Source organism: Prionailurus bengalensis, chromosome E1 (genome assembly GCF_016509475.1).
Source record: "Prionailurus bengalensis isolate Pbe53 chromosome E1, Fcat_Pben_1.1_paternal_pri, whole genome shotgun sequence".
Taxonomy (NCBI): Eukaryota; Metazoa; Chordata; class Mammalia; order Carnivora; family Felidae; genus Prionailurus; species Prionailurus bengalensis.
In genome coordinates, this window is record NC_057347.1 from 38,399,541 (window position 1) to 38,421,383 (window position 21,843).

The 21,843-nt window shown below is 55.9% G+C and overlaps 1 protein-coding gene across 2 annotated transcripts; it reads left to right on the forward strand.

The window, feature by feature from the left end:
• Positions 1-264: 264 nt before the first annotated feature.
• STARD3 (StAR related lipid transfer domain containing 3) lies at positions 265-21,381 on the forward strand. Of its 2 annotated transcripts, XM_043584299.1 has the most exons (15): positions 265-407; positions 12,045-12,317; positions 15,121-15,198; positions 15,582-15,659; positions 15,780-15,833; positions 16,229-16,346; positions 16,555-16,653; positions 16,878-16,930; positions 17,279-17,371; positions 18,026-18,088; positions 18,245-18,340; positions 18,701-18,780; positions 18,876-18,980; positions 20,072-20,165; positions 20,612-21,381. In XM_043584299.1, exons 2-15 carry the CDS (start codon positions 12,096-12,098, stop codon positions 20,714-20,716), a joined length of 1,338 nt encoding a protein of 445 aa, XP_043440234.1. In that variant the 5' UTR covers positions 265-407; positions 12,045-12,095; the 3' UTR covers positions 20,717-21,381. The 2 variants fall into 2 exon arrangements, with proteins under 2 accessions (XP_043440234.1, XP_043440235.1); XM_043584300.1 differs by lacking the exon at positions 15,121-15,198 and having other exon boundaries at positions 275-407.
• Positions 21,382-21,843: the final 462 nt, after the last annotated feature.

Genomic DNA, 21,843 nt, shown 5'->3' on the forward strand with positions numbered 1-21,843 from the left:
GAGAAAGAACTTTCAAGAGTAAGTGGGTTCCTCCAAAGGACCTGTCCCCTAGCCCCAAAGACCTTCCCTCAGGAAGTTCCCCTTTTTTCCCCACAGTACCAGGCCTCTGGGGCCCAACAATGATGATGCCCCTGGGCTTCTTTCCCATTTCCCCAACCGTTGAGACCTCTTAAGCAGTCCCCGCTTCCGGCTCTCGGGACAGGGCCCCAGGGCTTGGGGGCGGAGACTGAGGCGAAGGGGCGGGGCTGCACGTCTACGCACGTCCCTGTTCGCTCTGTGGGGCGGGCTCAGCGGCGGAAGCGGCGCCACCGCCGGGAGATCCTGTTCCGCTCGGAGGCCCGGCCCGGGCTGCGGGGTTGGCTGCGGCTGGGGCTGGAGGAGCACGGTCGGTGGCTGACATGGAGCAGGTGGGTCCGGGGGAGGTCACTGGGGTCGGGTGGTACGAGGGCTGTGTCTTGCCAGCGGATTCCACCTCTCTGCCTAGTGTCCGTTGTTGGTTCCGTCCGACCCTTCCCACACCCTCGGCGTCCCAGGTTCCGCCCCCTTCCTCTGCTCGGCCTCGCTCCGCCCCACGCGGGGTTCTGGGGGCTCCGACGCCGACCCTCCTCGGCCCCGCCCACCCGAGAGCGCCCGGGGAGGGCGTCCGCGATTGTCCTCCCGAGCCTCGCTCTCCACTGTGAAGGGAGGGGCGAGGGACGAAATCTGGGTTTTAGGGGGCAGGAGTTGGATGTGGGCAGGGGTCAGGGTCTTTGAAAGCGGAAGAAAATATACATTCCAGCAGGTATGCGTCTCGCTGTCATCCGGTCTACCCCAACTTCCTTTGAAAACGGCAGTGTATGACTTCCTAACTGACATCAAAAGGGCCCTTTAAAGAATCTTTCTTGAGTTCTTAGAGGTGCATAACACCAGTGACACTCGTTCCTAATTGATATAATTGACACCCCGCCCCCTTTGGCGTCCTCCGCGTCAGCATCTCCTTATTTTCTTCCTACTGTTCTGACAGAAGTACCGTTTCACATTCTCTTCTCCTGCCTAGCCCCCACTATACACTGAATTTTGATGGTCTCATCCACTCTCATGGCTTCAGCTTTACACCACCTAAAGGCCCAACAGGCGCTCAGATCGACTTCTTTCTTCAGCGCAGCCCCTCCTTGGCGCCCCAGACTTGGCCATCCAGCTACCAGTTGGACAGCTCCACTTCGGCTGGAGCTCACTTCAACTGGTCTCCTTCCCTGCAAGCGCGTTCTTCCTCTGCCATCCCATCCCAGCGAGAAACGGGAAATTATCTTACGGTTCCTCTTCTCCCTCAATTCCCACATCAGTGGGGTGACCCAGTCCGGCCAACTTCCTGAACATGCTTCAAACCTGATCCTGGGCCTCCATCTCTTCTGTGACCACCTTGATGTGTTTGTCACCAGGATAACCGCAGTGGCTTGCTAGCAACCTCCAGTCGTGGCTGCCTGCAACCCAGACTCCAAACTAACTCTTGTGATCCTTTTAAAACACAAGTCTCATAGTGTTACTTCCTTGCTTAAAACCCTTTGTTGGCTTCTCATTGCTGTGGGGGAAAGGCTGATTCCCTAGCACTATTTACAGAGCTCTCTGGGTTCTGACCTCTTTCCTGCCAGTCTCCTATGTGCACCCTAAAGTCCAATAACATGCAGCTGCCTGCCCACACCTTGCAATTTTGTGTCTCCTTGCCTTTGCACACCAGCCCCTCTGTCTGGGAAGCCCCTTCTCTTCTCTGCCAGGCTACCTTCTACTTGTCCTTCTCAGTGCTCAGCTCAGACAGTACCACCTCTAGGTAGACTTCCTTCCATCTACCCTGTCCAAGACTTAACACCAACCCCCTGTGTCCCTACAACACCCTGTCCGTAGTGGAACAGTGGTTGAGCAAACAGACTCTCGAATCAGACCTTGTGGGTTCTGACACTATTTTATGACTTAGATGAAGAAAGCGCCCCAGTTTCCTAATTTGTAAAATGGAGATAGCAGTGTGCCTACCTCATAGAGTTACCGTGAGGATTAAATGAAATTATGTGTAGAGCTTAAAATAGCATGTGAATGCTCAATAAATAAACCTTAACCGTTACTGCTTATATAAGAACATTCTAGAGCGGTGGTTATCATTTTTAATTTCTTAAATTGCTTGAGAACAGTTGATGTGGCTTACTTCTCATTCTGTCCCAGAACTCCAAAGCCTGGCCTTTTGTCAATAAATAAAATGCTGGGGTGGAGGGCATTGGGGGCAGGATCTGGATTTATTGAGTGAGGATTCAAGAATGGAAAAAACCCAGACCTGATGTTAGTCTGCTCAGGAAATGACTCGGGAAGTGAATGACTGTTACATGGCAAGCATTAATTCTAGAGAAATGTACACAGAGCTCTGGGAACCCATGGGGAGGAGGGCCAAGAATGGCTTCCCAGAGGAGCAGACAATTAGTGAGGGACCTTAGAGCAAGAGGATGAAATTACCAAAGGGAGGTAGAGACCAGGGTGGACTCAGAGAATGGGCACCTGGCTCCCTTTCAGGGGGAGGGCTAAGGTGGGCAAGAGGGCAGAGGCAGCCTCCTCTGCTGAGGTTGGGGATTCCTGTTCTTGCTTGACCACGAAGAAGTGTCTCCTGGATTTAGGAGCCTGTGGGGACCACGCCCAGGAGAGGTGTGAAGGCCTGGTGCCTGGTGTTTGGGGCAGGCCCCCTGGGGTAGTCAGCTTGAAAGCCTGTGGGCTGGGCCTATGCTTTAGACCTGAGTCTGGGCCTTTGCCTACCTGGAATACTCATCTTCCTTGCCTGTGGTTGGTAGATGCGGATTCTTCAAGGCCTGGGTCAGATGGCTCCTCTCTTTGTGGCTTTCCCAACCTCACCCACTCCAACCTGGGTCAGATGCTTCTCTGAGAGCCCACAGTCCATTGTTTGTTCCTCACTGAAAGTGCTGATTACAGTATGGCACCGTGTTTTATTTATGTTAGCCTCTCTCACCAGACCCAGAACCCCTAAACATCTCCAGGGACTAGCACAGTATCTGGCATGTTATAGGTTCTCAGTTCATATGCTGCATTAGACTGAGCTCTTGCACACCAAACTGGGGAGGAGGTGTGGGCGAGACCAAAAGTCCTGTGTATTTGGCAGCTCATACTTGTTCCATTGAGTGGTAGAGACTGTTGGCTCCATTTAACAGATGAGGAAGCTGAGACTCAGGGGAAGTCACTCAGCAGGAACTTCAAGAACTGTCTCTTGACTCCAGGTCTACAGCTGTCTCTGAGAAGCTGCCTCCAGGTCCCAGCCCCCAAAGGGGCAGCTGCCGTGTCTATAGGACAGGGGACAAGCAAGGCATCCCATCTGACCAGTTGTGTATCCCTGTGAACCTTTTCTGGAGAGGGAAAGGCTGACCCTGGCTTTTGTCTGGTCAGAGCTGGTGCTGGGAGGGGTCTGTGCTGAATACCTTTCTGCCTGTAGGACCTTCCCTTGAGTGGACTGATAGGACTGAGATCTCTCCCGGAAGATGACTGGCCCTTTCCAGGCTGACCTTGAGAACTTGACCTCATTAGCTCCCAAGTTTTATCCAGTAGCACTAAGGGTGTGGTAGGGCCTGACTCACCAGCCCCTGAGTAGGCCAGGGCATGTGGACGGGGCAGGACAGCTGAGTAGATCTTAGCCTGCTAAGGTTTTCCAGTAAAGTGTACCATCAGAATGTCCGGGCTGGAGGGGGCACTGTAAAGTGATGAATGTAGTTTCTGTTTTGGCCTGACTCTTCCCCTTTCCACTTCCCCAGAAGGAAAGGAGAAATGGAGCCTGGTTTGTGTCCTCCTCTCCTTAAACTCTTCCTTCTCTAGAAAACTTCGCAAACTCTCTAGTGGTGGGACAGAGTGGGGGCCAATAAGCCAACTGTGCCAGGGCTGATGGCACAGGCCACTGAGCCCTGAAGTACAGTAGAGCCTAATATGTGCCATCCTGGGTCAGCTCTCTGCGGCCAGGCTCATCCTTCCATCCAGCAGCACAGATGGGACACTCAGTCTGGGCAGAGTGCCGTGTGTACATGCCTGGCCCAGGACCCTGCCTCTAACACTGTCTCATGGCTCCTAGTAGTAGTAATAGCTGCTGTTAATTAAGCATAGACACTTTGCGTGTGTTATTTCTAATCCTTTCAGTACCTCTGTGAAGTGGTCTCTATACTATCCCCATTTTATAGATGAGGAAACTGAGGTTTAGAGAGACTGAGTGATTTACTCAAGGGCTCACAGCCTAATGAAGAATGGCTTTGGGCTTTTTTTTTTTTTTTCCTTGAGAGCATGAGCAAGCAGGGGAGAGGCGCAGAGGAGGTGAGAGAGAATCTTTTTTTTTTTTTTTTCATTTTTTAAAATTTAATATTTATTTTTGAGACAGAGAGAGACAGAGCATGAGTGGGGGAGGGGCAGAGAAAGAGGGAGACGCAGAATCCAAAGCAGGCTCTAGGCTCCCAGCTGTCAGCACAGAGCCCAATGCGGGACTCGAACCTGTCAACCGTAAGATCTTGAGCTGAAGCCAGACACTCAACTGACTGAGCCACTCAGGCTCCCCGAGAGAGAGAAAGAGAGCGAGAGCGAGAGCGAGAGAGAGAGAGAGAGAGAGGGAGGGAGGGAGAGGGAGAGAGAATCTTAAGCAGGCTCCATGCACAGTACAGAGCCCGAGGCAGGACTTGATCTAATGACCCTGGGATCAAGACCTGAGCTGAAATCAAGGGTCAGACGCTCAACTGACTGAGCCACTCAGGTGCCCCAAGAATGGCCTTGGGCTTTTGACTCCAGGTCTGATGCTCAGTCCCCAGACTCATGCCCTTTCACCTGTTCCAGGGTGGGCATTACAGACCCACAGATCCGTTAACTTCTTAGACATGTACCATGGCAAAACACTGTGACCCAGGCCTAAAGCATTCAAGAAAAATGACTTTGAGGCTCAAGTCTAGCTGTTTGATAAGGAAAGTACTGAACCAGAGTCCTGAGAGCTGGGGTTGGGGAAGCCTGGAGGGTGAGGGAGAGCTGGGGTGGGAAAGCCCAGGGGTGAGGTCATTCCAGAATGAGAAAACACGGAAGGGAGACCTGCCGGCCATGGTGTGTCCTGGGAGCAGCCAGTGGTCAGGAAAGTGTCAGGGGAAGGGGACAGGGATCAACCCCCATAGCAAGAGAGGAGGACTGGAGTCTTTCTAAGGGAGCACATCCTTTCTTCTTGACCTTTACTATCCAAGGAACTTAGCTCACCTCCAGCCTTTTCCCTGAAAGTTGGTGTCCAGGGTGCCAGTTCCCCTTGCCTGCTGGTGGAGAGGGTGCCTGGACTCTTAAGTGGGGTGAGACACCAGCAGAGGGTGGAGTCCAGCTCCAGGAGAAACAGTCTGGACCAGAAGGGGCTGCTCCTTCAGGGCTGGGTGTGACTGTGTACCTGTGCACCTGTGCTCACACCCCTGTAGGGAAAGGTGTAAATAGCTGTTCAGCACGTTTCCTGAATATCTTCTGTGAGCCTGGTGCCATTCTGGGTGCTGGGCACACAGCATTGAGCAAAGTATGGAGAGTTTCTGCCCTTGTGCAGTTTGTATTCTGGTGGGAGGAGACAGGCAGTGAACCCAGACCAGTAAACCTAGAACATGTCTAGGGTGATAAGCGCTGTGAAGAAGAGTAAATTAGGGTAAGAGGATGAAGGGTGGGGGCTATAGGGGAGGAGCTTCAGACAGGACAGCAGGTGCAAGGATTCTGGGGTGCGAGCATGCTTGAGGTATCCAAGGAACAGAGAGGGGCCAGTGTGGCTGGACCAGAGGGTTCAGGGGAATAGACCAGGGGAAGAGGGAACTTGTAGGCCAGGATGGAGACTTTGGCCTTTACTCAGGGTGAACTGGAAGCCATCAAAGGTTTGGGGCATTGGGGAGGTCTGGTCTGACTTTTACCACGATCCCTCTGGCTGCTGTGTTGAGAAGAGACCTGGGATGAGGACAAGGAAGTGGTCAGGAAGCTGTGGCAGATGAGGGGTGATGGTTAGGACAGGGTGACAGTAGTGGTAGTGGTGAACAGTGGGCAGATACTGGATGGATTTTGAAGGAAGAGCCAATAGGATTTGCTGATGGTTTGGATGTGGAGGGGAGGGTGCCGGGTTCTCCACAAGCCCTCACTGGTTGGCCATAAAGTTCTTCGGGGTCTTTTGACACCTGGCTTCCCGGCCAGCAGAGACCCCGGGGTCAGCTCTACCCCATCCTGGCTGGGGGACTGTGGGCAGGCCTCTGCAACCTTCTGCCTCCTCCAACTCCTCATCTTTACAGCTCCTGGTGGGGAGTGTGACGAGTAAAGGAGGGGTGGCTGCAGGGTGCCATCACAGGCCAGTGCTAGGCCAGATTTATTTCTTATGTGCTGGCTCATCAGGATAGTCTGCAGTCCTGTTTGATCTGCTATCCTGGCCTCCCTGAACCAGCTCCCTCCCAGGCTGGCCAGTGGCAGGACACAGGCTAGGGCAACTCTCTTCCACACCCAGAGCCTTGGCCTCCTGCCTGTCTATGGATTCTCCACTAACCTGGGCATTACATGGGGAACTTGACCCAGAACAGCCCCAGTTCCGGCTTAAAGCCATCTCATGGAGGCTGTCAGAGCTCAAGACTGTCTTCCTCTAAAGAAGAGGCAGGGATGTCATACTAGTTAATCCTTATGCAGTGATCTTTCTGTGTCAGGCATTGTCCTAGGCCATTGCATTGAACAAGTCATGTAATCCTTTTAATACCTGTAAGAAGTAGGTGCTGTTGTTATCCCCACTTCACATAGGAGAAAACTAAGGCGCAGAGAAGTCCGGGGTAGTAAAGCCGGAGTCCAGGGTTTGAAACTTCTCTAAGCTTGGAGTCCAGTCCTTTCTCAGCCTTACTGATTCCTCCTGATTTGTATGGAGAAAGGGACTCCACTGGGAAGCCTCCGTGGCCAGTGGGGGCTAGTGCTCATATTTCCTGAGGAATATGGGGTGAGGGAGGTGTTGAGAGCCTGTGTCCACTGTCCCATCGGCCTCAAGAGAAGGTTTGGAGAAGCCACACTGCCCAGAAATGTGGGTCGTTTCTGGATAGAGATGAGACTTGGTCTTCCTTCCCTGGGGCCACAGAGCATAGCTTTGTGGAATAAGCTCTCACTGGGCCTGGTACAGCTTGGCCAGGCCACTGTTGGAGGTCAGGGCTTGGGAAAGGGCAAGGAAACTCAGATGGCAGTGGTGGCAGTGGCTAACGTCTAATGAGCATTTACTCTGTGGAGCCAGACACCGTTCTGGGCACTTCATGTGCATCACTGTGTCCTTTGATGCCCCCGATAGCCCAGGGTCAAGACCATTGTCCCCAGTTTCCAGATGTAGCCTCTGAGGCTTGTACAGTGAATAAGTGGCATTGCTCAAATTGAAGACTTGCCTTGGCCAGGAAACGCCAGCCAGGAACTGCAGGCAGTCCGGGTTTCGAGCTGCAGAGAGGTGGCTGGAGCTTGTAGTCTGGGCTGTGACTGAGAGCTGGCAAGGACCTCATCTGTGCCTCTGTCCCCTAAGAGCTATGGAAATGGGGATCTGGGGGTGACTGAAGGGACGGAGCTTGGAACTGCAGGGGGGACTGGGCACCACTGGCACTTCCTCAGAGAGCCTGTGCAGGGAGCAAGGACAGTCCCCCGCTTCCTACCCCCACCCCCAGCCTGGGAGTTCACCTTTGCCTGGAGCTGGAATGACTTGGCCCATTCTATGCACAGGTAGGGGACCCAGACTTTAGGCTTAAGAGAGCTTGCTCTGGGTCACCTTTGAGAGGACTTGTAGAGCTCACATTTGAACCCAGGCCTTTTGGGTGATTTCATTGCATGTCGCTGTAGTGTATAAGCACCCTCCCCCCCCCCCCCCCCCCCCCACTTTTCCTCTTACCTGAACGACCTTGCCAGCTACTTGTTCTGTCTCAGCCACCACTGACCAAGCACGTACCATACTTCTGACACTTCTAGAAATGCCAGCCCTAGGACTAGGTAGTAATTATCGTTGCTTTTTTTTATTGTGGTAAAATAGACATAACATAAAATCTACCATTTGAATCATTTTAGGATATAGTTCTAAGGCATTAAATATATTAACATTGCCTTTATTTAACGCAGCTGAAGAAACGGAGTGTCAGGACGGTTACGTTTGCTCCAGGTTGCACAGCTTCTAAAGGCAGACTGAGATTTGAACCCTGACCTCAGGGTCCAGCTTTCTTTCCATGATGTCAGCTGCCTGCCGTTGTCTGTCCTGAGTCTGGGACCCTACCCAAAAGCTCCTCGTTCAGTCTGGCCAATACTGGCATTTCCTAGGGTAAGAGAAGGCCTGGCAGGCCCTGGGGGCCGTGCCTGCCCCTCCCCTTTGCCTCAGGAGCTGCAAGAACTGGAGTAATCCACTGTGCCCAGTGGCCTGCCTCTTCCCCTCACCCCTCCTTCCCTTACCGGGGATGATGAAGCCTCCCATTTCCTTGCCCCCGTGCCCAAGCCATAGCAGCTCCGCTTCCCCTAAAACACAATGGGTGAGTGTCAAGTCTGCTCTGTCCGTCCCGGACGGACTTCTTCACGCCATAACGTGCCGCTCCACTCCAGACACCTGTGCAGGCACGTGGGCGGGGCAGGGAGCAAGGACAGCAGAGGTGGACCTTGGAGGCTGGGCTCGGCAGGGGCTGCTGCTCCCATGGGCCTGGGCGGCAGCCGTGCTGTCTCTGGCCCACAGCACTCATTCCTGCCTCCCCCTCATCAGGACGTGGGCTCGGCGGTGTGGGGGAGGCCAGGCCTCACTGTTCCGCTCGCAGCTGCCACCTTCCACCCGCAGGGCCAGGGGGGCAGAGAACAGTGCTTTGGGGACCGTTAAGGGCAGTTCCAGGCCAAGATGGTTTTCACCTCTTGGACTGGCAGGCAGTCTGACGGAGCTCAAAGATCTTTTGAAGTCATCTGAGTGGGCGGTTTTCAAACTGCGCCCAAGGAGGTGCCTCCAGGGTGACCCAGGAAAGGCTGCCAAGTGAGGCTGTCTGTGGCACCTTCTGTGGCAGGACCTGTAACAGTCTGTTTTTATCTTTTTTGTTTATTAAGGTTCCAAGTAGGGTTTTCTTTTCTTTTTTCTTTTTTTCTTAAGTTTCTCTTGCTTGAAGAAGGGGGTTTAAAAAAATCACTGACTTTTTCCCCCAGGTAACGCAGCAGGGGCTTGTGAGGACTTGCTCAGTTACTCGGGGTCAATGGCTGTCCCAAGAGTGGGGCTCAGGTCCTCATTCCCGACTGGTGCTCCTTCTGCTCTACTTTGGACTCTGAGCAGCTTTCGTAGGGGAGGGTGATGTAGAAGCCCCCTGTCTCTGCCTCTTGGCCGGCTGCCCCCAGCCCTGCTTCAGAGGCCCCGTGCGTGGCTCCCACACTCCCCTGTGTCTGCAGCTCTTCCGGCCTCCCCCAACACCTGTGCTCTCCCCCATCTGTGTCTCTTGCTTCAACAAGGATGTCTGCGTGTGTGAGTGTCGGTGCTGTTGCCGCTCCAGTGGCATCTCACACCACGCTGCCACCACCCGAGTCCTGTCCCCAGGGAGGGAGGGAGAAAGCCGGGGGGATGCCAGACAGACTCGGGAGCAGCTGGGAATAGGGAAGCCACAGCACCCTGCAGTGACTCAAGAAGAGGGAGAGGAGCAGATAGGGAAGACGAGACACACACACACACACACACACACACACACACACACACACACACAGGTGGAAAGGGAGACTTTCAAGGGAGACTGAGGTGATGGTGGTGGAGAGAGAGGGGAGAGACTTAGGAAGACCCAGAAAGATAGACATGAAGTGGGGAGATGGGGGCTGGCACAGAGACACAAAAACAGAAAAGTAGTTTATGAGAGAGACAGGAAGGAAGGAGGAAGAGAGATGGAGACAGGTCTGGCAGCAGACAAGAGGGCTATTAGACACCAGGAAATGTCACCTGCCCTGGAGCTGCGGCCCTGTCATGGTGAGAGATGCGCTGAGCATTCCGTCTGGCACCAGGTCCGGTGGATGGATGTTGGGGATAGGTGTCATTGCCGGCGGCCTGTCACATCCCTCTCTTACTGCGTCCTGCCAGAGCTAGGCCCAGCTTTCCTTCAGTACCAGATGAGCTGGGCACGGCAACCCCAGTAGTGTGGTATTAGGGGTGGCCTTGGGCCGGGTGCCTCTGCTGAGAACAGTCAGCTCCTGTCCATTGGGGCTTGTGCAGAGGCAGAGGGATGGACAAACTGGCTTGGTCAGAGTCTCCTCCCTGTCGCAAATGGGGAGCTTGTTTGGAACCTGATAGATTGAGGGCCCCGGCCAGTAGTAGACATAACAAAGGTATGAAATGATAACAGATTAGGGGGAGACTGGTTAGATCTTGCCGTCCCAGGATCAGAGACCAATATCTAGGGTTCCCCTCTCGCTGGCCCCCAAACCTGCCCCCTGGTGCTGGCATGAGAGAAGATTCAGGGAGACTCTGATGGAGCAGCAGAAGTGTAAGGCCCCGGCCATGCTGTGCGCCCTGCCCAGGCAACAGGACCTCTTCAGGCTCCTTGCCAGCACGGTGGTGGAGTAGAGACCTTGGGTCTGGGGGCCGTGTGGCAGGGAGGGAGTGCTCCGAGGCCCTCTGCCTCTAGCATTCATAAGAATTTCAGCTCCATGGTCTCACAGACAGGTAAGGGGTGGGTCCATTCACCCTTCAGTCTTGGCTGCCTTACCTGTAATGTGGAAGGACCCATCCTGCCCCGTGTGAGCATGAAACACAACCGAGGGCACAGTGTTCTGTAGGCAGTGGAGCTCTGGCCTAGCCTCGGGCAGTGGCTGGCTCTTCCCCTCTTCAGGATTTGCCCCATTTCTCTGCTGCGTAGCATGGAGCTGAGGACCAGGAGACCCCCTGGAGCCCCCATTTGTTCAGCAGCCAGTCCAGCATCCACTAGGTGCCAGGCATCGTGCTGGGCGCCAGGAGACAGCAATTACCAGTCAGGTGAAAGCCCCGTACCTGTAGGGTTTGTAAAACAATAAGACTATTTTGGGTAGTGACGAGTTCACAGAGGGAAGAATGTGAAGCCCCGTAACAGGACAAGACACTGTGACTGGGGGCAGGAGGGTGCGGGCTCTGAGGAGAGGACTTTTGAGCTGCTTCTTGGAAGGACCGGGGAAGGGAGAGCTAGGTCCAAGGCCCCAGGCAGGACCAGGCTGCCACATGGAGGGACCTAAAAGAAGGCCAGGGTGGCGCTGGGGGTGAGCCCTGCCTGCCTTGTGCGAGGAGCCGTTGGAAGAGCTGGCAGGGCCTGGACTGGAGGGCTCGGGGAATGGCAGGGTATGATCAGTGTTTGGAAAGCCTTTCTCTGGCTGTGCAAGAAGTGTTGTTACAGGGTGAGAGAGGCAGCCTGGAGACTCGCCCGCTAGGCTAGTTGTAATGGCCAGGCCAGAGGATGGTGTTGGGCCTGACATGGGGGTGGCGGGGCGGAGCTAGAGAGAAGGGACCAAGATGTCCTTTCTCCATACCCGCTGTCCCAGTGCAGAGCACTCGGAGACGGAGACACTGCTCTAGGAAGTCCCTCCCAGTTGCCATGGATTAGGGGGTGGGAGGGTAGGGCTGGCTGCTGGGAGGGAATGTGGCTTTGTGCTTGGCAAACAAAGAACAGAGCTTGGGGCCCTCTTCTCCTGGGGGTGGGGGCAGGCCGAGAGGCTGTTGACAGGACCGGAGGCTGAACCACAGGGCTGGGCTTGGCAGGAGCAGGCTGTGCCCTCAAGCAGCGGGGAGGACCCCAGAGCCCTCCAAGGGTGAACCGTGGGGCCGCTGGGCTTTACCGGGGGTTGGTGAGGAGGGCCGAGAGAGAGGGATGCTCAAACCCCTCCAGCCCAGAAGTGGGGCTGCAGGAGAGAATTTGGGCTGGAAGGGCCTTGGGCTGCTAGGGGGTTGAGATGTGAGAGGGGGCAGATGTGTTTGGGAGCAAACGGGGTCCCTGGGGCTGTGTGTGAAGGGATGAAGGAGGTTAATGGGACCTCCACGCCCCTGACACGAGACACGCGTGACCTGACCCAGCTGCCCTGCTTCTCCCCAGCCTTGCAGCTGAGGCCCCGCCTTCCCCACCTTGAGGTGGGGGCCCACCAGGATGAACAGACTGTCTGGGGAGCTGGCCCGTGACTTGGAGCGCAGCCTGCCGGCCGTGGCCTCCCTCAGCTCATCACTGTCCCACTCCCAGGGCCTCTCCTCCCACTTCCTCCCCCCACCTCCAGAGAAGCGCCGAGCCATCTCTGATGTCCGCCGCACCTTCTGTCTCTTTGTCACCTTCGACCTGCTCTTCATCTCCCTGCTCTGGATCATTGAACTGAACGTGAGTGGGGCCAAGGCTGGGGCGGGGGTCATCCGAGCCTTAGCTGCTGCACCAGCTGTCTGGGAGGGTTGCCTCTCTGGCAGGACAGATTTCCAGGTAAGATGAAGAACAGGAAGATCAGAATAGCTGGGAGCTCAGAGGGCTTGAGTCATTTGTCTAGGCTCTCTCGGCAAGTATGCGAAGGAGGGCAGCGTTTGAACCCAGACCCTCAGGCTGCAGAGTTCACACTCTGGACCTCCGTGCCAACCTGCCCTCTAGTGGACACTCTTGAGAAAGGAGGAGACAGCCCAGTGGACTCTGGTTGGACTATTGAAACCTTTGTCCTTTTTTTGTGCTATGTTGCTCTCTTGCTCCATTCATTCATTCATTCATTCATTCATTCAACAAACATTTTTCAAAGCCCTGTTGTATCCTAGGCACTGTGCTGAAGGCAGGGGGTACGGTGGGGGAACAAACCAGTAAAAACTCCCAGTTCTCAATGGTTCCTAGCTCTCTCTTTCTCCATTTTGGACACTCCTCCAGTGCCCCCCAGTTTGGCCTCTCCCGGCTGGTGAGATGCCATTTAGCAGCCTAGAGATGGAGCTGCCTCTCAGTGCCGGGTCCTTACCCTCCTCCCCCTGGGCAGTGCTTGGCCAGCTTTGTGGGACCTGATCTCCAGGCACCAACAGGGTAGAGCAGGCCCTAACCACAGAGGCAGGAGCTGTGGGAGCAAAGCATCCCAGGCTCAGTCAGTCCTGGCTCCTCCTCTGTATTCACTGTGGGACCTCAGCAGGGGACTCTGCCTCTCTGAGCCTTCCCTTGTTTTCCTTCTGCAGAATGGGTCAGAGTTCAGGATGGCAGGTGCCCTTTCTCCAGGTCTCAGGCTCAGTGACAGAAAAAGGATGACTGTTGATAGAAGTGAGGAGTTTGGGGAAGGGGCTGGTTTACGGGTGGAGAGGACAAATATGATTCTGGGCGTGTGGAGGTGGAGGGCTCTGAGGGTGACTGTCCTTTGTGCACAGAGATGAACTGGCACCTTCAACAAGATTGAGCCCTGGGGGACCTTAAGGACCATCCTGCCAATGAAAAAGCAGAGGCCAGCAAGGTCCAGAGCCATTTGAAGAGCTTCTGAGGTCTTAGGCATTCTTCTTTTTGAAGGTCCCATCCAGCATCAAAGCAAGCACTAAAATTCACCCACAGCCTTCATTCAAAATATTTTTTTTTTTTCCGGAAAACAGCCAAAAATTTTTTTGTAATTTTACTTTTGAAATCACCTAGATGTACTGGCTATAATAGCTCAGCAGTCATTATACATACTTGGGAATTCTTGCAGAACAAGAAAAAAAATCTAATCTCAAAATTGTTTTCAAACATAATGAAAAGTTCAGAATGCTGGACTGTAACCATTAGTGGAGTTAGCCGTAATGTTTCACTTGGAAGACACTTATTTAAAAATGGGATAATTTTCGGTTTTGTAGTTTTATTTTCCTGGTTTAGAGCATATATATTTTTAGTTTTCTAACAGACTCCGTGTTGCGCGTTGGATGTAAGGACCCCAGGAGGGTTGCAACACCCATGCGAGGTCTCGTAGCCAGAGACTGGCAGGGGCTGGAACTCAGGTCCCCCGGGTCAGGATGCCCTCAGCTTCTGCGCGTGCCCAGGCAGAGGGAGAGCTGTGAGGGACGGCGACTGTTAGGGGTCAGAGGGGCTATGGGGCCCAAGAGGGAGCAGTCTGAGGAGGAAGAGGAAGACCAAGCTGGGGTGGGGTTGGGTGGGGTGTCAGGTGTGAGGGGTGGTGTGTGAGACTCCATGAGGCTCAGGGTGGTCTTGAGGTAGAGGCACATGGTGGAGACGTGTAGGGGCCTTCAGGTGTTATTGAGGCGGCTGCCCAGACTACTGGCTCCTGCTCTAAGCATCAGAGTCACCTGGGAACTGTATGAAAATTCCAGATGCTCAGCTAAATCTGAGATTCAGTGGCCTGAACATCTGTATCTTTAATAAGCCTCCCTACTTCAATTTGGATCATCTGCCAGAGATTAGGAACTCCAGTCTAGGTGGTCATGAAGGGTCTTCACCTTCCAGGCTCTTGGGTTCCACTCCCCGGAGTCCCCTTCTGTCCTCTGTCCTCCAGGGGGCTGGCACCCCATTCCTCCTGAGAAGTTGGGCTGTGGTCTGGCTCTCAGTGTCCATCCACATCCTCTCCCTCCCCAGCCAAAGTATCAGGATTCCCCTTGAAAATGTGTGGGTGACTAGGGCAGGGACAGGGGTGAGGACAAGTCTGCTCACTCCCGTCTCCGTTGCTGGGCATCCTCTCCAGCACCATGATGGATTTTGCCCATTAAGCACAAACCTAATCAGTTGATTTGCCACCTGGGGCTCCGTCTGACACCGCTGCTCACCCCCGTTCCCCACCGCCCCAGATGGATGGTTGCCTGGGAAGATGGAGCCCCATAATGGTGAGAGGGAGATGAGATTCTGTGAGAGGCAGGCTCCCAGCGCCCAGTCTACCAGCCCTACCTGCCTGCACAGGGCCAGTAGCCTCCCCTACACAGCCCTGGAGCCTCCAAGACTCCCCCTCCCTGCGCACTGTGCCCTCGAATGTCGTTGCTGGAGCCAGGCCCTGCCTATCTAGGTTGCCTGGTGCTTGGAGGAATGAATGATGTTAGTTTGGCTGAGCTCCCTTGGTGTTTCGGGGCCCTCCTTGGGCAGTGGCTCAGCATCTCCAGGTTCCACACTCCCCCTGTCTCCTCCCCATCCTCAGAGGTGAGGGCACCCCTGGGGACTTGTTTCTGCCTGTAGAGCTGTTCATATCTCCCTCTTCCAGACCAACACAGGCATCCAGAAGAACCTGGAGCAGGAGATCATCCACTACAACTTTAAAACTTCCTTCTTTGACATCTTTGTGAGTGGACTTAGGGGGTCCTGGGGGCAGAGATGACACAGGGACAGGACTCCCTGGCTGGCTTCTCTTCTCTCTGCAACACACACCCTAATCTGAGCAAGGAGACTTGGCTCCCATCCTCAGGGAGCTCTCAATATTCAGAAAGTTCCTAAACAAGGCTCTCCCTTCAGAGAGCCCCAAGCGTAAAGGGGAAGAGTAGACCCCTGTCTAAGAAGGTCACATCCAAGTCGTCCCCAGAGAAACACTGACTCAACCATTCTCTGCCACGGCATGCATGCCCATGTAGAGGGAACCTGGGGGAGGTCAGCCTTGGGCAGGGGGAAGGGCAGTGGCTTGCCTGTGATGGCTTGTGTCCTGCCCCCCTCCCCCCCGCCCCCAACCAGGTTCTGGCCTTCTTCCGCTTCTCGGGACTGCTCCTGGGCTATGCTGTGCTGAGGCTCCGGCACTGGTGGGTGATTGCGGTAAGACGCCACTTTCCCCGCAGCTTTCAGGCTCTGGTGGGGCTGGTGCAAGGGATGGTGTGGAGGAGGACTCACCCCCCAGCCTGTTTGCCCTCTCTCCCTCCTTCCTCCCCTGGGCAGGTCACCACACTGGTGTCCAGTGCATTCCTCATTGTCAAGGTCATCCTCTCTGAGGTTAGTGGCTCAGGGGTCTGGCTGGTCTGGTGGGTTTCTAGCCTGGGGGATGGGCTTCTCCTAAGAAGGGACCCTTTCTCTGATTTTGGGTGTCTGTCTCTGTTGTCAGGGTGGGGTGAGGGGGAATCCTGTCCTTTGATAGTTCCAAGGGATCCTCATCACTGGCTTCTTCCACCTGCCCCTCTACAACCCCAAGAACAAAAAGTCCTTCTGCCAGCCTAACCTCAGTTTATCCTGCTGCAGAATTCATTAATCTGTCTCAGAGGTGTGTGCCGCAGAGGTCCCCAAGCAGCTGGTCCAGGAATGGGGTGTATGCCAGAGTTACTAGCCCCAAGAGGGGACTCTGGGCTTTGGGCGACCCCCCTACCGTGGAGCTCAGCCCCGTCCTTCCACAGCTGCTCAGCAAAGGGGCATTCGGCTACCTGCTCCCTATCGTCTCCTTTGTCCTTGCCTGGTTGGAGACCTGGTTCCTTGACTTCAAAGTCCTACCACAGGAGGCTGAGGAGGAGCGATGTGAGTGCTGGGGGAAGGGGTGCAGTGAGGGTCATCATAGCCCTAAGAGAGGAGACTTTCAGGCATGAGAGCCAGTTCTGAGCTATCTTGCCAGCTCTGAACAGCCTCCAAGAGCCTAAAGATGAGCGTGGAGTTGGGGGGACCCCAGGCTGCTAAGGCATGACTGCCCTTGTTTTGGGACAATGGCTGCCCATGTCTGCTCCCCCAGGGTATCTTGCTGCCCAGGCTGCTGTCGCCCGAGGACCCCTGCTCTTCTCTGGCGCTCTATCCGAGGGCCAGTTCTATTCACCCCCAGAATCCTTTGCAGGTGAGGGCTGGTGGATGGGGAACTGCTTTCAGGGAGGGTCTTTATGAGGAGTGGGTTGGCTGGGTTCCTTCTGTTCCTTCTGTTGGCTCTCCGGGGAAAGTGAGCAACCTTCTTCTACACATACTTCTGTCCTCCCCGCAACATTGCACTTATGCCCGAACCCCACTATGTCCCCACAGTCTGTCCCCACACCTTCTTAATGTCTCTGTGCTTGTTTTCTGCAGGGTCTGACAATGAATCAGATGAAGACCTTGGGAAGAAAATCTTCTCTGCCCAGGTATTTGGCTGCCCACCTCGCCTGACCTTTGGAGTGGGCACCTCGGAGAAGGGCCAGTGCTGGGCTCAGCCAGGGTGGGCGGGGCCTTCCCAGCAGAGCATGGACCTCAGGCAGCCCGAATGCCGGTCGTCGTGCACCTGCGTGTCTGGCTCACCGTCAGTCAGGCCCACCGGTCTGCCTCATACCTGGGGCCCGGAGGCGAGCAGCCACAGCACCTGGGGGACCCCACAGGGCCCGAGAGACCACCCAGACTCCATGTGTGTGGAGTATCTAGAGAAAGAACTGGCCACGAACAAGGTAGGGTATGGGCCTCAGGCTGACCCCTCCATGCCTTTCATCCCTGGCCAGGAACGGGAGTACATCCATCAGGGCAAGGAGGCCATGGCGGTGGTGGACCAGATCTTGGCCCAGGAGGAGAACTGGAAGTTTGAGAAGAACAATGTAAGAAACTTCTCTCCCACCTAACCTGCTCATGTGTGTTGAGAGTTTTGCTTGCTTTTCTGAGGCCTGAGAAGCCCTCAGAATTGCACAGTTTGGAACCGTATTCCTGCATCAGGAGTGGGGGCTGGGCCCTGGGGTCACCACCTGGCAGGAGGTTGGGCTGGGTTGGATGTTTCCACTGCCCCCTCCCCCTGCTCGTGGCCCCACGCCCATCCTCAGCTCCCTGCTGCTCTCCTCACTCAGCTCTGGCTTTGAAGGGGAAGCCAGGCTTCTGCCCTATGTCTGGTGTTTTGTTTCATGATCAAAACAACATTATCTGAAGAGATGGCAGGGAGCTTGGGAAAAGGGGGACACGTCCCCGTCCCTCTCTCTGGCCAGTCCCTCTCAACAGCCCTGGCCAGCCTGGAGACACGGCTGTAGCTGTGCTTCTGTCCTTTAACTTGATATCAAAAGCCTTACTCTGCTCATTGCTGGACATTTGTCAGAACCACTGTTTTTAGTGGCTACTTGAATGTCCCCAAACTCCCGGAGTTTTCTACCCTAAGCTGTTAAAAACCTGCCCTGTCGCCCATTCTTTTGCCGGTAGCCCACCCCCCCGTGCCCTCCCCCATGCCCTCCACCCACCTCCCTGTCACGCTTCTGTCACTCCCACAGGAATATGGGGACACTGTGTATACCATTGAGGTTCCCTTTCATGGGAAGACATTCATCCTGAAGGTGAGTGAGGGAAGCAGGTGTGCTGGAGTGTCCTGGAGCCTCCTGCTCTAAGAAGGGGCTTCCTGCCTTCTGGCAGGTTTCTCTCCACCAAGAGGGAGGGGCTGATGTGTCCAAGCACATCTGGCGCCACCCAGCCCTCTGCCCGCCCTGCCCCAGACCTTCCTGCCCTGCCCAGCGGAACTGGTGTACCAGGAGGTGATCCTGCAGCCCGAGAGGATGGTGCTGTGGAACAAGACGGTGACTGCCTGCCAGGTGAGCCGAAGAACCGGGGGGCCTGGCCTGGCTACCTCTCAGGGCAGGGGCAGAGCAACACGGCAGATTAGGGTGCGGTCATACCCCAGCACGACCAGTTACCCCAGGGGACCTGGGTCATGTCATGAACTGCTCTGTGCCTCAGCATCCCGGTCTTTAAAATGGGTATGATGGTAACGGTGCCTCCTGGTGAGGGTCAGGAAGATGGAGAGGGAGCATGCAGAGAAAGCCCAGCCCAGGGCCTGGAAGTGGCTCTCCGTAAAGGGCCTGGGCAGAGAGGAGGCTGGTGTGGGGGTTCCCTGAGGTACTGGGATTTTTCTGGGCTGGGCCATACTTCACATCTCCCCTCACGGCCTTTAGATCCTGCAGCGAGTAGAGGACAACACCCTCATCTCCTACGATGTCTCTTCGGGGGCCGCGGGCGGGGTGGTCTCCCCGAGGTGAGCACCACCAAGCCCCTCCTCTAAGGCAGACCTCTTGCCCTTGGATCTTGGGCTTGGCTCCCTGCTTCCAGTCTAACACTCCTGCTCCCCAGGGACTTCGTGAACGTGCGGCGCATTGAGCGGCGCAGAGACCGATACCTGTCGTCGGGCATCGCCACCACCCACTGCGCCAAGCCCCCTACACACAAATATGTCAGGTGAGCCTTGCCTTGCCCAGGGTCACCCCAGCTGGCCCCTCCCCTGGTGACTGTGAGGACAGGGGAGGGTACAGTGTGTACAGCTGGGTGCTTTCTCCTGCCGAGGCCGCCTTCCTATCCCCTGTCCTGCTGGGCTTTGCCCCACTCAGCCCCTAGTCCTGCTAATCTGGGCGGGGGGGGGGCGATTAATGGCTGGAAGTACACCACCCAGGCTGGAGGGCAGCTCCGGGGATAGGGACCAGTCCGGGGGAAGGGAGCTGGGAGCCATGAGGTCGCGCCGGTCCGGGTGACCTGAGCAGAAGGTTCTGTGTTCTGGAGCTTGACCTTCCTACCTGAGTAGAGTTGGTCCCCGCTGCCTTGCCGGTCCCCAGAGTGCTCGGAAGTGCCCCCAGAGGAAGAGGAGTTTCAGTCTTCCTGCTGCCTGTTCCAAGGCATCCTCCAGTTCTCCTGCTGTCTATCCTTAGACCCCAGTGCTGCAGGTGGCCTCCTCCCCGATTCTCCACTCTCCCCATCTTTCCTGGGCTTCCACAGAGAGCACTGTTGGTGGAGTATGAGGTTTGGCACACCAGACTCCTGGGTGATGAACAGGCTTATTTCCTCTCTGGGTGCTGACTTCCTTGTACGCGGAGTGAGCTTGGGAGTTCTCAGTGGAGCTGTGAGGGAAGTGACTGGTGACAGGACATGCCCTGCCCACTGCCAGGGAGGGCACCCCCTCCCAGAGCACCCCCTCCTGACACCACCGCATTGCTCCCTGAGTTGGGCAGGGGTGAGAAATGCGAGCACAGCCCACCCCTCACAGCCGGAGCTGACCGAGAATCCCTGGACAGAGAAAATGACCACTGCCACTGGGGGTGCACAACATCAGCACGCTGCAGGAGGATTCAAGTGTCACCTGGTGGGGTAGAGGGCTGTATTCTGTAGCCTCTGGGACACCCGTTCTGGGCCCTGCTCAGGCAGAGTGGCAGTTGCTAGACCAATAGCCTCCTTCCCTCTTTCACCCCAGTCCAGGATGGGCCAGGAATGGAGTGTGGAGTGGGGTCAGAGGCCTTGCCTGGCTCCAAGGTTCCCCCCCAATGGTGCTTTTCTCTTAGGGGAGAGAATGGTCCTGGGGGCTTCATCGTGCTCAAGTCGGCCAGTAACCCCCGAGTCTGCACCTTCATCTGGATCCTTAATACAGATCTCAAGGTGGGGTTGCTGAGGCTGCAAGGCTGGCTAGGGTACAGTAGAGGGGACTTTGGTGGGGGACGTTGGGGTCTCCCATCCTGCTCAAGGCCTCACCTACACTGCCTCCTTAAGCTAAAATTTGGGGCAGGATCAAGATGGTCTCGTCCTGAGTCGCTGGAGGGCCTGTACCTCCCTTACCTCTGACTCCAGAGGCCCCAAGGAGCAGTGGCTGCCTGCCAAGCCAGCCCCTCCTAGGTCTGTTTGTGTGATTGGTGCCAGGACCCGGCACAGCGTGTTCTTCCTGCCGGGGGTGAGGGGTAGAGGGTGGCTTAGGCTGTGTTCCAGAGCTGCACCTGCACCTGCTGCTCTGGCCCAGGGTACCCCCCCCCCCACTGGCGCATGTTGTTGAGAGGGGAGCCCCTGCTGCGAAACAGGCCATCCTGGAACTTCTTCCCACCTCCCCGCAGGGCCGCCTGCCCCGGTACCTCATCCACCAGAGCCTCGCAGCCACCATGTTTGAATTTGCCTTTCACCTGCGGCAGCGCATCGGAGAGCTGGGCGCCCGGGCGTAACCATGCCCCTCGCCACCCTGCAGGCCAGGGTCCTGTCACCACAGCCTTCAGAGCCAGAGAGGGGGCCAGTGGAGCTTCCCGCTGCCCACAGAAGACCTGGCCTCAAGCAGCGGGAAGAGGTTTCCTCCTGTGGCAGCACCTTGGCCCCAAGCTACCACCCTCCACCGTGCTTCAGCTTCACTGGACCTGGGAGCCATGGCTGTGAGCAGGTTGTGAGGTCAAGCATCTGGACTCCAGGGCCCTGCTGCTGAGGCGAGTGGGGTCTGTCCCGCTGATGTTTACACAGTGACTGTCCCTGCCTCCTGGAGGAAGATACCTGCGCTCCCCTACCTAGCCAGGGGCAGGATCTGGAATGGGAGCCTCAGACTTGATGGGGGAGGGCCACGGCCCTGAGCAGGACAGAGGTCAGGGTGGGCCTTGGCGCCAGTGTTAAGGTGCAGGAGCCCCTTCATCTGCCTGCTTTCTCACCACGGTTTTTTAGGATTATTTAAAGGGTCTGGGACCTTTTTCCATATGCACTTGTTGGGGAGCGGGTGGCAGGTAGGGGGGTGGGTGCTGGCAGTGAACTTCTGCCACTCCCAGTTTCTCTCCCTCCCCCAGGGTTCCTTGGGGACCTTTGTAATTTGAGCCAATTATTAAAAACAAACTCAAAAAAAAAAAAAAAAGAAAAGAAAAAGCAGCCCCTCCTGCCTGGCCTCCTGAAGGAAGAGAAGTGCAGCACTGTGGACAACACCCTCTCACACCCTTGCAGGACCAGAGGGAGTGTGGAGCCAATGGGGACTCAGTTCCTGAACACCCCCACTTTCCTGACCGGTCCAGCTGGACAGATGATTGGTCACAGAAAAATGCCCCCCCCCCCCCCACCAGCCAGGCCTCCTCTGAGGGAAAGTCAGGGGAAAATCTCCTGCCCAGGATCTGGGGGGAGGTAGGAGAGACTCCAGCAGCAAGCATGGCAGGCCTTGACTGTCCTTGGGCTCCCACAGCCGGCCTGGGGTGGGGCCCGGGCTCCTGGGTCAACGAGGCATCTCAGGTCTCCCTGGGTCTGTCTTGCTGCACTCACCTACCCTATCCGCTCCCAGCGCACTCACTAGGGGCAGCATAGAGTCAGCTCCGAGGGGAGGGGGGGG

Excerpts from the sequence above, each read along its gene's own strand:
- STARD3 (XM_043584299.1), top strand. The coding sequence starts at position 12,096 with ATGAACAGACTGTCTGGGGAGCTGGCCCGTGACTTGGAGCGCAGCCTG. Across the intron at positions 18,781-18,875 it reads GGCGGGGTGGTCTCCCCGAG|GGACTTCGTGAACGTGCGGC; the intron begins GTGAGCACCACC and ends CCTGCTCCCCAG. Across the intron at positions 18,981-20,071 it reads CCTACACACAAATATGTCAG|GGGAGAGAATGGTCCTGGGG; the intron begins GTGAGCCTTGCC and ends CTTTTCTCTTAG.